Source organism: Pelmatolapia mariae, linkage group LG3_W (assembly GCF_036321145.2).
Source record: "Pelmatolapia mariae isolate MD_Pm_ZW linkage group LG3_W, Pm_UMD_F_2, whole genome shotgun sequence".
Classification (NCBI taxonomy): Eukaryota; Metazoa; Chordata; class Actinopteri; order Cichliformes; family Cichlidae; genus Pelmatolapia; species Pelmatolapia mariae.
The window spans coordinates 36836755-36852007 of NC_086229.1; the positions used below are offsets into that span (position 1 = coordinate 36836755).

Below are 15253 nucleotides of genomic sequence, written 5' to 3' on the forward strand. Positions count from 1 at the left end.
ATATAAGTGTATTCTGCTATGTTATAATATTTGTGCTAAACCAGACTATTTGTGCTAAAACATAGTCTTAATTTAAAATTACAATATTCATAGTTCATCACAGTGTCTCTGGTAAAACACAGTATTTCTGCTATGTTGTACTATTTTTCTAAATCATAGTGTTTCCATAATGTTTAAGTATTTCTGGCTAAATATATTCTTTCTGTTATCTTATCCTAAAGTCTTGTATTTTTGAGAAGTTATAATGTTTCTGTTAAGTTGCAATATTTCTGCTAAGTTCTGCTATGCTATTGTATTTCTGCCAAGTATTATGTTTCCTCTAAGTTATTGCAGTTCTGCTAAGTTATTACATTTTAGCCACGTTCCGTTTAGCCACGTGTATTTAGCAGAATTTTTCAGTTTCTTTACGGCCATACAATTTTTGCAGCTTTTCATCTTTTTCAGTCATTTTCAGCAGACAGCTTCAGCGTTAAGGCATCCACACAGCATTTTCGCAGGAAATGCAAATTTTTCTAGTTATTATTGTTCTCCATCTTCCGCCTAAATTTCGGCACGTATCACGCCCCGCAGTTTTGAGACAAGCTTCATATATGTTACCTCATTTTGTGCGGCCGGATCTGGAATGGTGTGCTATGACTTTTGGTGTTTATGAATTTTATAGTTTTTTAAATATTAATATTTTAGTGAAAATGTTCCCGCGCTCCTCTGCCGAACAGTTTTGACATTAGGGTTACATATGTTAGATCATTTTGTGCGGCTGGAGCTGGACTATTATGTCATGACTTTTGGTGTTTATGACTTTTATAGTTTTTTAAATATTAATATTTTAGTGCAAATTTAGGCCAATTCATCTTTTGGCGCCAAATAAACAGACTTCATTTGTGGTGTGTTGGCGCCATCTTTTGGTCCCATTGAAACAAATTTCAAACTTCATTTGTGGTGTGTTGGCTCTCTCTAGTGGTATGCCGGGAGTGGTACAGCCTGTCGACCCTTATTTGGATACCGTAATGATGACAATATCAATGGCGCGCACAGCCTCGCTGCTTTCAGGAACCATTGGAGGTTTTAAGGTTGCGCGAACCATTGAATAGTTACGGTAAACACAATGGCTTCTATGCTTGGTGGAAAACTCCATATCCCACAATTCATAGCACACCTCTGCCGAGTTAAACAATGGCAGCCACCACTTCGTTTTATATGTCTTTTATTAGTGTTTCTAGGTCACAAAATCAACTTTTAAGATATTTTCAGGCGAGAATATAGGTGTGTAAACTTCAAATATCTGCTTGTTTTATCATATTAGCGACAGTGCTCTGACGACCTCGGTCCTGCCTGACAGCTAGCCGGCTACCTAGCTAGCTGCCGCACTTGGCTGCAAATGCACAGCGAGGGGACTCTCTCTCTCCTTTCACCTCCCCGGTCTCTCGCAAATGCTCGCACAGAATCGGAGTTACAGCTGGATGTGGAAAAAATAACTGAGTTGTTTGGTGGTGCTATAATGCGGAGCTACAACAGTGGGCAGCTATCCACCGGTGTATGACAGAAAGGACATGCCGCGACCGCCGATCGACCGGTGTTTGCTAACGCGGAGGTCAATCGTGGATCAGGGAAAGCGAAGGCAGGAGCGTGAGGTGAACTGAATTTCAGGTAAGAAGTTATGAACTGCACTCTATTTGGGTCAGATATAAACCGAGTTTAGGTGTAGTTTGTTTTCATTGTGCTGACTTTTTACAATCGTACTGCGTGCTAGCTAGCACGACGGGAGTTTGTATACAGCTGTGTGCGCGCTAAGTTACTGACGTTGGACTTTATTTTATTCATAAGGGTTCGTTCGTAGAGTTGCCGTACAAACGGAATCGTGCCACATTCAGAGAAAATATTACGATTTATTCTGTCGTTACGAAGCCTCCCCTGTCATTCTCTGCCTGTTGCAACTTCAATCATGAAACTGATCAATGATCGGCTTTTCGCTCTTGTTTGTTTATCGCCTAAACAACAGCTGCACGTTTAAGCTTGATCAGCTGTTGTTAGAATTCATTTGCTTCTAATTTCTAGTATCAGCTGATGTTGATGTGGAAAAAATAACTGAGTTGTTTGGTGGTGGAGCTACAACAGAGGGCAGCTATCCACCGGTGTGTGACAGAAAGGACATGCCGCGAACGAGACATAAAAGGCGGTGAGGCTACCGCCGATCGACCGGTGTTTGCTAACGCGGAGGTCAATCGTGGATCAGGGAAAGCGAAGGCAGGAGCGTGAGGTGAACTGAATTTCAGGTAAGAAGTTATGACCTGCACTCTATTTGGGTCAGATATAAACCGAGTTTAGGTGTAGTTTATTTTCGTTGTGCTGACTTTTTCAGTCACTTACAATAACTCGTACTGCGTGCTAGCTAGCACGACAGAGTTTGTATACAGCTGTGTGCGCGCTAAGTTACCGATGTTGAACTTTATGAGAGCCTCTCCTGTCATAACTTCAGTCATGAAACTGATCAATGATCGGCTTTTCTCTCTTGTTTGTTTATCGCGCTAAACAACAGCAGCATGTTTAAGCTTGATCAGCTGTTGTTAGAATTCATTTGCTTTTAATTTCTAGTATCAGCTGATGTTTGCTGCAGCCACAGCTGTAAAAACGGCTGTTCCAAACCAGATGTCCTTACTGAATCATCAGAGCTGAACTGGTGATGGAGAAACAGGTTTACCCTTAGGTGACATGAATGAGTTGAAGGGAAGTTATGAACTGTTTCTGAGAGACAAACACCAAGCTCCTTTTTTTGTGTAGCTGACAGCTGGTAACTGTGCAGGGGCGGATCTAGCAAAGCTTTTGCCAGGGGGGCCAGGTAGGGCATTAACAGAGAAAGGTGGACACAAAGATATACTTTTCTTTCTTACTCTCATATAAAATATTTAGCTTTTATTAAATAGTTATCTGAATCTTACAACCAAAGTTTGTATAATAATACACAAGATTGGCTGTAGACCATTGTTCATCATTCAGAACACTGTGTAAAAATAACAAAAAACAAAAAGTGAATGCAAAAGTGCATAAATATTTATTTTACGTGTTTCATGTGTGTGGCGGGGCGTGGTCTGCAGTGCCGCTGCAGGGGAGGTGGACCCACCTGAGCGGCACCTGCAATCACGCCTCTCGGGCGTAGTCTGTGCTCTCTCGGCTGTTTTTTGGGTGTGTGTCGGGCTGTGAGTTGAAAAGCTACAGCCGGCTGTTTGGGTACACCAACCATGTGTGAAAAGTGGTCCATAACGTAATGATTCAAAGCGTGTTCATGCAAACATTGTCGGATCTGCCGTGGTACAATGGGACTTCTGCTCATGAACCTGTGTGCACAGCGTCTGCAAATCGGCGCCATACGAAGTAACTTCATCTTTACCCAAAACTGTAAGCTGTCATCTGTGAGGCGCGAGCGGTGTTTGTTTTTACCATAGTTCATGGTGGAGAATGGCTGCTCTGCTGAGTTTTGCTCTCTGTAGCTGTATGAATGGCAGACTACACTGATTACCAGCGGCATAGGCACACATAAAATTTCTTCTGAAATTTTCCCTTTCTAGTTGTGTGGATGCTGGAGGCATCCACACTATTGAGTTCCTGTTTCTCTTTATTCTTTATTGTGTGGATGCCTCAAGGCATCCACACTATTGTTTTCCTGTTTCTCTTTATTCTTTATCTTTATTCTTCTAGTTGCTCCGTTCTTTGCCGATTAACTACTCCCTCAGTTTTCAGCCGATTTTCTCAGTTCAAACTTTAAAAAATTCTGCTCTTTCTGCTAATGTGTGCTATGACACATTATCAATGTGGTCACTTGTTTCTGCTCGCTGTGCTGAGCTGTGTTTTAGCTCAGTGAGATGAGCAGCCGTTCTCAGACTGGGAGGCCTGGGTTCAAATCCCGCTTATGGCAACATTTCTTTCAGTTAACAATTAAACTTTTTTAACTCTTTTTAACTCAATTTCAGCTTTTTCACCCCTTTTCAGCAAAATTTTCAGTTTTTCCACCACTTTTCAGCACAAATCCCAGCTTTTTCAGCTATTTTCAGCAAAAACCTCTTTTCAGCAGAATTCTGAAAAAAGTTCTGCAGAACTCTTTCAGCAGAAATTCTGCTGATTGAAGTCTTTAGCAGAATTTTCACCTCTTTTCAGCCTAAATTCTGCCTATTCACCTCCTCTGCAAAATTTTCAGCCTTTTCACCTCTTATTAGCACAAATCTCAGCTGTTTTCAGAAAAAACTCTTTTGAGCAGAATATCTGCTGATTCATCTCTTTTCAGCGCAACGTTCTGCTTCTTTACCTCTTTTCAGCAGAAATTCTGCTGATTCACTTCTTTTCTGCAAAATTTTCAGCCTTTTCTCCTCTTATCAGCACAATTCTCAGCTTCTGCTGATTTCAGCAAAATTGTCCGTCTCTCCACCTCTTTTTTTTGTGCAAATGACTTTGGTTCAGTGAGATGAGTAGCTGCCTTTAGACTAGGAGGGCCAGGTTCGAATCCTGCTCAGGGCAATATTTTTTTTTTTCACCACCATACAACTTTTTGCAACTTTTCATCTTTTTCAGGTTTTCAGCAGACAGCTTCAGCGTTAAGGCATCCACACAGCATTTTCGCAGGAAATGCAAATTTTTCTAGTTATTATTATTATTGTGTGGATGCCCTCAAAGGGCTTCCACACTATTGAGTTCCTGTTTCTCTTTATTCTTTATTATTATTCTTAGGACTTCCGTACGTTTTTTGCCGTTGAACTACTTCCTCAGTTTTCAACCGATTTTCTCAGTTCAAACTCTATACTGTTCTGCTATTTCTGCTAATGTGTGCTATGACTTTTGGTGTTTATTACTCTTATACTTTTTAAAATATTACACTTTTTTCCTTTAATTTGTCCCATTGAAATGAATGGAAAACTTCCACAATTCTGCTAAAACTTGCTTGTTTTTGAAACTTAACTACTTTGTCATACTTTCACCTAGAAACTCCATTCAAACTTTAAAATGTTCTCAGACTATTGGGCTATTCCTATCTGATTCAGCTTTTTCAGATCTTCTACCATTTTAATTTTATACCTCTTTAAGTTTTCAGTTGCAAAATTGTGATTTTTCAGAAAATACATGCGTTGTTATGGTTGCTATGCAATTAACTCAGAGTGTGCACTCGTCCTTTCTGAATTTTCTCTTCATGTCTGAACAACTTCTTGCTACTCGCTCAATTTCCACTCAACCCCCACAAATTATACATCAAGACGTAGGTATTTTTGCTGGCTTTCACAAAATGTCACTATGATTGTTGTGGGACTTATAGATTTTTTGCAAATCTCCTCAGAGTAACATAAAGTCTCAAAACTCTCCATAGAAACTCAATGGAGAGTTTCTTCAAAATCAGCGCTGGAATTCTCTAATGAGAGGCATTTTCAAATCGTCATATCTCCTTAACGAAACAAAGTTGAGACATGACGCTTGTGCCAATATATCTTCAGACATCCCTGATGCTCACAATTCACGAATTTTTTCCTCACCTATTACCGTTTGGCCATGAATTACACTTGTTTGAGGGTAGGAAATTTTTCCCTCGCTCAGATTTCTTCAGATTTCAAACTCTGGAAATGAGGCACTTTTTTCTCTCATCATATCTTTTTGATTGATTTCAACAGAGACCTGAAACTTTCCATGACTGTTCACCAAAGCCTGCTGTTTCTTACGGTGAAAGAATGATTTTGATGCTCCATATAGATTTAGAGTTACAAAACGTTGTTTGAGGGCAAGTCAAGGCAGTTTTGCTTTGCCTCTACTCAGTTACAGTGTATTACAAGTCATATATCTTCAATAATTTATATTTTATCTCTGAATTATGAAGGCCTGAAGTTTTCCCCATCTCTTCTGAACAAATCGGTGTCAGAATGAGCGTTCTAGCCCCTACGGTTAGGAAATTATGGCCATTTGTTCGAGGGGAATCCTGAATGTGAGAAATACACTGCAGAAAACTCATAGCTGTCTCTGTGTCTGTGTGTGTAAGGGCTGATTACAGCAGGTGCAGCCAATTTAGCTGACCTAGATATACCAAGCCCAGACTCTTGACAGCCCCTGTACACTTTGCTCTATGTGTATGTGTGTGAGTATCAATATTTCTCCCATGTTAAAGTATTACTCCTCCATAATAGTATTTGTGCTAAATCAAAGTACTTCTACTACATCTTAGTACTTCTGCTCAATCATAGTATTTCTGCTAAATCATAGTATTTTTGAAAAATCATGGTATTTGTGCCAAATCATGGTTTTGGGGCAGAACCATAATATTTATTTTATGTTATGAGATTACTACTAAGTGCAGGAATGTCTGTTATGTTATAGTTTATGTGCTGAATATAGTATATCTGCCAAATCATAGTATTTATCCCAAATCATAGTATTTATGCAAAATTACAGTATTTCTGCTAAAAAGCAGAAATAGTACCTTTTAGCAGAAATTTCTGTGAAAAGATATTATTTATGTTAAAACATAGTATTTCTGCTAAATCATAGTATTTCTGCCAAATCATAGTATTTGTACTTATTCATAGTACTTGTGCCAAATCATAGTATTTGTACCCAATCATAGTATTTCTGCAATATGATCGTATTTGTGCCAAATCATGGTATCTTTTTGCCAAATCATGGTATTTGTGCCAAATCATGTTATTTGTGGCCAGTTAAAATTTCTGTTATATTAGTGTTACTACTAAGTCGTAGAATTTCTGTTATGTTATAGTATATCTGCTGATTATAGTATATGTGCCAAATAATAGTATTTATAGCAAATAATATTATTACTGCCCAACATAGTATTTCTTGTAGAATTTGTAGTAGTAGTTGTTGTAGTATTTGTGCAAAAACATAGAATTTCTGCAAAATCATAGTATATCTGTTATGTTATAGTATTACTACTAAGGCATAGTATTCCTACCAAATCATAGCATTCCAAATCATAGTATTACTGCAATTCCATAGTATTTGAGCGAAATCGTAGTATTTGTGCAAAAACATACTATGTCTGCAAAATCACATTATATCTGTTATGTTATAGTATTACTACTAAGGCATACTATTTCTACCAAATCATAGTATTCCTTCAAAATCATAATATCACTGCAATTTCATAGTATTTGAGCGAAATTGTAGTATTTGTACTAAATCATGGTACTTGTACCAAATCATAGTATTTTTTGCAAATCATATTATTTGAACCAAAACATTGTATTTGTACGAAGTCATAGTATTTCTTCTAAATCATAGTATTTCACCCAAATCTCAGTAGTTGTGCTAAAACCCAGTATTATTGCCAAATCGTAGTATTTGTACTGAAACATAGTATTTGTGCCAATAAGAGTATTTGTACTAAATCATAGTACTTGTGCCAAATCATAGTATTTCTGCCATATTGTGCTAGTTGTGCAAAAACATAGACTGTCTGCAAAATCATAGTATATCTGTTATGTTATAGTATTACTACTAAGTCACAGTATTTCTGCCAATTCGTAGTATTTGTACTAAATCATACTACTCGTGCCAAATCATAGTATTGAAATCAAAATATAGTATTTGTACCAAAGCATTGTATTTGTACGAAGTACAGTATTTCTGCCAAATCATAGAATTACTGCAATTTCATAGTATTTTGAGGAATCCCTTTTGTTATAGTATTACTTCTAAGTCATAGTATTTCTGCTTTGTCATAGTATTACTGCTATTTCATAGTATTTGAGTGAAATTACAGTGTTTCTGCAAAAACATTGTATTTCTGCAAAATCATAGTATTTCTCTCATCTTAAAGTACTCAATTATTGTATTTGTGCCAAAGTTTAGTATTTCTGCCAAATGATATTATCTCTGCTAAATCATAGTGTCTGCCAAATCATAGTATTTGTGCCAAATTATGGGATTTTGCCAAAACATGGTACTTGTGCCAAAATATAGTATTTGTGCCCAATTAATATTTCTGTTATGTTATAGTATTACTACTAAGTCGTAGAATTTCTGTTATGTTCTGCCAAATCATAGTATTACGGCTATTTCAAAGTATTTGAGTGAAATTACAGTGTTTCTGCAAAAACATTGTATTTCTGCTAAATCATAGTATTTCTGTTATCTTAAAGTACTTGCACTCAATTATAGTATTTGTGCCAAAGTTTAGTATTTCTGCCAAATCATATTATCTCTGCTAAATCATAGTGTCTGCCAAATCATAATATTTGTGCCTAAGCGCAGCATTTGTACCAAAACATAGTATTGCTGCTATATCATAGTATTTGAGCCAAATCATAGTATATGTCCTAAAGCATAGTATTTCAACAAAATCACAGTATTTCTGCTATGTTATAGTATTTGTGCTTGTTGAAAAACCTGTGTTAGTGTGAGCTACATTACCCAGCAGCCTCTGAGCAGTGAGGGAATTCATGAGCTAGATGGTCTTCCTTCGTTCCTGGGCTAACGATTGAGGAGAGAGCTGCTGGGAAGGGGAGCAAATAGCCCATCCTGTATTTGTTGGGGATGGTGTGTGTCACATAAACGTGAGTTAATGTTCCATGCTTAAGATGTTTACCCTGCTACTTGTGTGTATTGGTTTTAGTTACCTTTAGCGTATGTGCTAGTTAGCGATAGCTATGGCAGCACAGTTATTTGATTGTTTTGGGCTTGTTCCTGCTTTGTTTGTTCCCCCTGCAAATTTATGTGAATTTGTACACTGTAATATTGCTGTATTACGTAGTGGCTAAGTAGGAGGCTGACTGTTACTAAGTGCATCAGTGTACATAGGTCATCTCTTGTGTTGGAGTGCCCTCTTGTGGCGCCTTTTGGGTAGTGCCTTAGTAAACGTGAACACTGCAAAGAAGTGGTATCAGACTGGTTTGTAGTGGAGGAATTTGTTGCCAGTTTCTTTCATCTTTAATCCGTATTCATGTTGTAATGTAGTAGTACCACAATATGGCAGAAACACTATGTTTTGGCACAAATACTTTGATTTGGTATACTTTAGCTTCTTAACCCCTTTCAGCAAAATTTTCATTTTTTTCACCCCTTTTCAGCACAAATTCCAGCTTTTTTGGCGGTTTTCAGAAAAAAAAACTCTTTTCAGCAGAAACTCTGCTGATTCATCTCTTTTCAGCGCAAGTTTCTGCTTCTTTGCCTCTTTTCTGCAGAAATTCTGCTGATCCACCTCTTTTCTGCAAAACTTTCAGCCTTTTCACCTGTTATCAGCACAATTCTCAGCAGCTTCTGCTCATTTCAGCAGAATTGTCCGTCTCTCCACAACAACTTTTTGCAACTTTTCATCTTTTTCAGCTTTTCAGCAGACAGCTTCAGCGTCAAGGCATCCACACAGCATTTTCGCAGGAAATGCAAATTTTTCTAGTTGTGTGGATGCCCTAAAAGGGCTTCTACTACTCCCTCAGTTTTTGTGCTATTTTCACCGTTCAAATCTTAAAAAATTCTGCTCTTTCTGCTCTTTCCGGCAATGACTTTTGGTGCTCATAACTTCTATACTTTTTGAGATATTGAATTTTCTTTGCAATATTTTTTGCCCATTTCTGCCATATTATCAGTGGCCTCACTGATTTTCCTTGCCGGGTTGACCTGTGTTTTAGCTCAGTGAGATGAGCGTCCGTTCTCAGACTGGGAGGCCCGGGTTCAAATCCCGCTTATGGCAACATTTCTTTCAGTTAACAATTAAACTTTTTTTACTCTTTTCAACACAAATTTCAGCTTTTTCACCCCTTTTCACCAGAATTTTCAGTTTTTTCACCACTTTTCAGCACAAATCCCAGCTTTTTCAGCTGTTTTCAGCAAAAACATCTTTTCAGCAGAATTCTGAAAAGAGTTCTGCAGAACTTTTTTTCAGCAGAAATTCTGCTGATTGAACTGTTTTCAGCAGAATTTTCACCTCTTTTAAGGCCAAATTCTGCTTATTCACCTCTTCTGCAAAATTTTCAGCCTTTTCACCTCTTATTAGCACAAATCTCAGCTGTTTTCAGGAAAAACTTTTTTGAGCAGAAATTCTGCTGATTCATCTCTTTTCAGTGCAACTTTCTGCTTCTTTACCTCTTTTCAGCAGAAATTCTGCTGATTCACCTCTTTTCTGCAAAATTTTCAGCCTTTTCTCCTCTTATCAGCACAATTCTCAGCAGCTTCTGCTCATTTGAGCAGAATTGTCAGTTTCTCCACCTCTTTTTTGTCAGAGTGAGTTTAGCTCAGTGAGATGAGTAGCTGCCTTGAGACCAGGAGGGCCAGGTTCGAATCCCAGTCATGGCAAAACCTGTTTTCAGTTTTCTCTTTTGTTCTTTTGTTCTGCCTCTTTTCTGCAGAAATTCTGCTGATTTACCTCTTTTCTGCAAAATTTTCAGCCTTTTCACCTCTTCTCAGCAGAATTGTCGGTCTCTCCTCCTCTTTTTTGAGAGAGTGAGTTTAGCTCATTGAGATGAGCAGCTGCCTTGAGACCAGGAGGGCCAGGTTCGAATCCTGCTCAGGCCGACATGTTTTTTTTCACCACCATGCAACATTTTGCAACTTTTCATCTTTTTCAGCTTTTCAGCAGACAGCTTCAGCGTTAAGGCATCCACACAGCATTTTCGCAGGAAATGCAAATTTTTCTAGTTCCACTATATTATTCTAGTTGCTTCCGTACACTTTTTGGCACTTAACTACTCCCTCAGTTCTTATCCGATTTTCGCCATTCAAACTTTAAAAAATTCTGCTCTTTCTGCTAATGCCGGCTATGACTTTTGGTGCTCATAACTTCTATACTTTTTGAGATATTGAATTTTTTTTGCAATATTTATTGCCCATTTCTGCCATATTATCAGTGGCCTCACTGATTTTCCTTGCCGGGTTGACCTGTGTTTTAGCTCAGTGAGATGAGCATCCGTTCTCAGACTGGGAGGCCCGGGTTCAAATCCCGCTTATGGCAACATTTCTTTCAGTTAACAGTTAAACTTTTTTAACACTTTTCAACACAAATTTAAGCTTTTTCACCCCTTTTCAGCAGAATTTTCAGTTTTTTCACCTCTTATCAGCACAATTCTCAGCAGCTTCTGCTAATTTCAGCAGAATTGTCAGTCTGTCCACCTCTTCTCTGTGAGAATGAGTTTGGGTCAGTGAGATGAGTAGCTGCTTTGAGCCTGGTAGGGCCAGGTTCGAATCCTGCTCAGGGCAACATTTTTTTTTCACCACCATGCAACTTTTCATCTTTTTCAGCTTTTCAGCAGACAGCTTCAGCGTTAAGGCATCCACACAGCATTTTCACAGGAAATGCAAATTTTTCTAGTTGTGTGGATGCCCTAAAGGGCTTCCACACTATTGTTTTCCTGTTTCTCTTTATTCTTTATTCCACCTTATTCCAGTTGCTTCCGTACACTTTTTGGCACTTAACTACTGCCACAGTTTTTAGCCGATTTTCGCCATTCAAACTTTAAAAAATTCTGCTCTTTCTGCTAATGCCGGCTATGACTTTTGGTGCTCATAACTTCTATACTTTTTGAGATATTGAATTTTTTTTGCAATATTTTTTGCCCATTTCTGCCATATTATCAGTGGCCTCACTGATTTTCTTTGCCGGGAAGACCTGTGTTTTAGCTCAGTGAGATGAGCAGCCGTTCTCAGACTGGGAGGCCCGGGTTCAAATCCCGCTCATGGCAACATTTCTTTCAGTTAACAGTTAAACTTTTTTAACTCTTTTCAACACAAATTTAAGCTTTTTCACCCCTTTTCAGCACAATTTTCAGCTTTTTCACCACTTTTCAGCACAAATCCCAGCTTTTTCAGCTGTTTTCAGCAAAAACCTCTTTTCAGCAGAAATTCTGCTGATTGAACTCTTTTCAGCAGAATTTTCACCCCTTTTCAGCCCAAATTCTGCTTATTCACCTCTTCTGCAAAATTTTCAGCTTTTTCCCCTATTATCAGCACAAATTTCAGCTGTTTTCAGAAAAAACTCTTTTGAGCAGAAATTCTGCTGATTCATCTCTTTTCAGCGCAACTTTCTGCTTCTTTACCTCTTTTCAGCTGAAATTCTGCTGATTCACCTCTTTTCTGCAAAATTTTCAGCCTTTTCACCTCTTATCAGCACAATTCTCAGCATCTTCTGCTCATTTAAGCAAAATTGTCAGTCTCTCCACCTCTTCTTTGTCAGAATGACTTTGGCTCAGTGAGATGAGTTGCTGCCTTAGGACCTGGAGGGCCAGGTTTGAATCCTGCTTAGGGCAATGTTTTTTTTTTAGCAAAAATTTCTCTGTCTTTACCCCTTTCAGTAGAAGTTTTTGGCTTTTCACCACTTTTCAGCAAACATTTTCTGCTTCTTCACCTGTTTTCAGCAGAATTTTCAGTTTCTTCACCGCCATATAACTTTTTGCAAGTTTTCAACTTTTTCAGCTTTTTCAGCAGGCAACTTCAGCATTAAGGCATCCACACAGCATTTTCGCAGGAAATGCAAATTTTTCTAGTTCTTTATTATTCCTCTAGTTGCTTCCGTACACTTTTTGGCACTTAACTACTGCCACAGTTTTTAGCCGATTTTCGCCATTCAAACTTTAAAAAATTCTGCTCTTTCTGCTAATGCCGGCTATGACTTTTGGTGCTCATAACTTCTATACTTTTTGAGATATTGAATTTTTTTTGCAATATTTTTTGCCCATTTCTGCCATATTATCAGTGGCCTCACTGATTTTCTTTGCCGGGAAGACCTGTGTTTTAGCTCAGTGAGATGAGCAGCCGTTCTCAGACTGGGAGGCCCGGGTTCAAATCCCGCTCATGGCAACATTTCTTTCAGTTAACAGTTAAACTTTTTTAACTCTTTTCAACACAAATTTAAGCTTTTTCACCCCTTTTCAGCACAATTTTCAGCTTTTTCACCACTTTTCAGCACAAATCCCAGCTTTTTCAGCTGTTTTCAGCAAAAACCTCTTTTCAGCAGAAATTCTGCTGATTGAACTCTTTTCAGCAGAATTTTCACCCCTTTTCAGCCCAAATTCTGCTTATTCACCTCTTCTGCAAAATTTTCAGCTTTTTCCCCTATTATCAGCACAAATTTCAGCTGTTTTCAGAAAAAACTCTTTTGAGCAGAAATTCTGCTGATTCATCTCTTTTCAGCGCAACTTTCTGCTTCTTTACCTCTTTTCAGCTGAAATTCTGCTGATTCACCTCTTTTCTGCAAAATTTTCAGCCTTTTCACCTCTTATCAGCACAATTCTCAGCATCTTCTGCTCATTTAAGCAAAATTGTCAGTCTCTCCACCTCTTCTTTGTCAGAATGACTTTGGCTCAGTGAGATGAGTTGCTGCCTTAGGACCTGGAGGGCCAGGTTTGAATCCTGCTTAGGGCAATGTTTTTTTTTTAGCAAAAATTTCTCTGTCTTTACCCCTTTCAGTAGAAGTTTTTGGCTTTTCACCACTTTTCAGCAAACATTTTCTGCTTCTTCACCTGTTTTCAGCAGAATTTTCAGTTTCTTCACCGCCATATAACTTTTTGCAAGTTTTCAACTTTTTCAGCTTTTTCAGCAGGCAACTTCAGCATTAAGGCATCCACACAGCATTTTCGCAGGAAATGCAAATTTTTCTAGTTCTTTATTATTCCTCTAGTTGCTTCCGTACACTTTTTGGCACTTAACTACTTCCTCAGTTTTCAGCCGATTTTCTCAGTTCAAACTCTTTACTGTTCTGCTCTTTCTGCTAATGATGGCTATGACTTTTGGTGTTTATTACTATTATACTTTTTAAAATATTACACTTTTTTCCTTTAATTTGTCTCATTGAAATGAATGGAAAACTTCCACAATTCTGCTAAAACTTGCTTGTTTTTGAAACTTAACTACTTCTTCATGCTTTCACCTAGAAACTCCATTCAAACTTTAAAACGTTCTCAACTTATTGGGCTATTCCTGTCTGATTCAGCTTTTTCAGATCTTCTACCGTTTTAATCTTATCTCTCTTTAAGTTTTCAGTTGCAAAATTGTGATTTTTCAGAAAATACATGCGTTGCTATGGTTGCTATGCAATTAAGTCAGAGTGAGTGCTGGTCCGTTCTGAATTTTCTCTTCATGTCTAAACAACTTCTTGCTACTCACTCAATTTCCACTCAACCCTCACAAATTATACATCAAAACGTAGGTATTTTTGCTGGCTTTCAGACAATGTCACTATCTTTATTGTGAGGTTTACCGTTTTCTCTCATTTTGCCTCGGAGTGACACAAGGTCTGACAAGTCCCCATTCAAAGTCTATGGGGAGGTTTTCAAATTCAGAGCTGAAATTCTGTAACGGGAGGCATTTTCAAATTGCCATATCTCTTTAACAAAGCAAAGTTAGGACATCCTAAGTAAAAAAAATAAGTTTTTAGACACAATTTAAAAGACTTGATAGACTCGGAGGTACGAATATGAGCGGGGAGGTCATTCCAGAGTCTAGGTGCTACGGTATCAAAGGCCCGGTCACATCTAGACTTAGGACAAGACCTTGGTTGTGTTAGGAGCATCTGATTGCAAGATCCTCGCCTCTGTCAGTGCGCCCCAGGGCAGCTGTGGCTACAATGTAAGTAAGTAAGTAGATGTAACCCACATAAAAATCTGAATCGAAATCTTAAATTCCAATTGGAGCGTGTCCGTGAAGGCATCGCGACGCGTCATGACGCACGCCACGCCGCGAGTCTGCACGTGCCTGTTGTGACCAATTACATTCGCGAGGCACCAATATATGCCTTCCGGGTTGTCGCCTCGAAAAGATGCGGGGGAGAGGCGGTAGCGGATAGAAGCAACAGGTACGTGGGCGAACGCTCTTCGCTGTTTACTATCTTGGCTTGTCTTTGAATTAATTGTGGATTGCGTTCAACAGTACTTTGATACCGCCGCGGGTAGATGCGTGGGGGCTGGTTTGTGACATCGCACGTAGTGAATGGTGAGTTGAGTCTGAATGTCTGTTGTATTTGTAACCTGTATCAGTATGCCAGTGCTATTAGCTGATGGGATAGCTAAGGCTGAGGCCTACCACATTACTACTACTCTCACTCTATGTGGTTGTAGTTTTGTTATTAGAGATTGTTATTTATTTTAATTTATTATAATGGTTGGATATGTATTTGTTGTATATTTGTATTTTCTCATGAACCTTATTGTGTATACTGGAACTAAAGCTAGCTTGGGGGAAATTTAGATGAATTTTGCTAATAGTGGTCCTGTGATTATAGTGCAGGCTAGTGGTGCCTTGGGGAGACCACAGCGACACCACTACTTTGGATGGCGAGCTAGGCCCA

The 15253-nt window shown here is 38.5% G+C and overlaps 1 protein-coding gene across 1 annotated transcript in view; it reads left to right on the plus strand.

Moving 5' to 3' along the window:
* LOC135932647 (NLR family CARD domain-containing protein 3-like) overlaps positions 1 to 15253 on the plus strand; it is a 107719-nt gene that overhangs the window by 65039 nt on the left and 27427 nt on the right. Inside the window, exon 11 of the mRNA XM_065470156.1 lies at positions 1103 to 1121. Within this exon, the coding sequence (XP_065326228.1) occupies positions 1103 to 1121 (19 nt within the window). The remainder of the gene's footprint in view (positions 1 to 1102; positions 1122 to 15253) is intronic.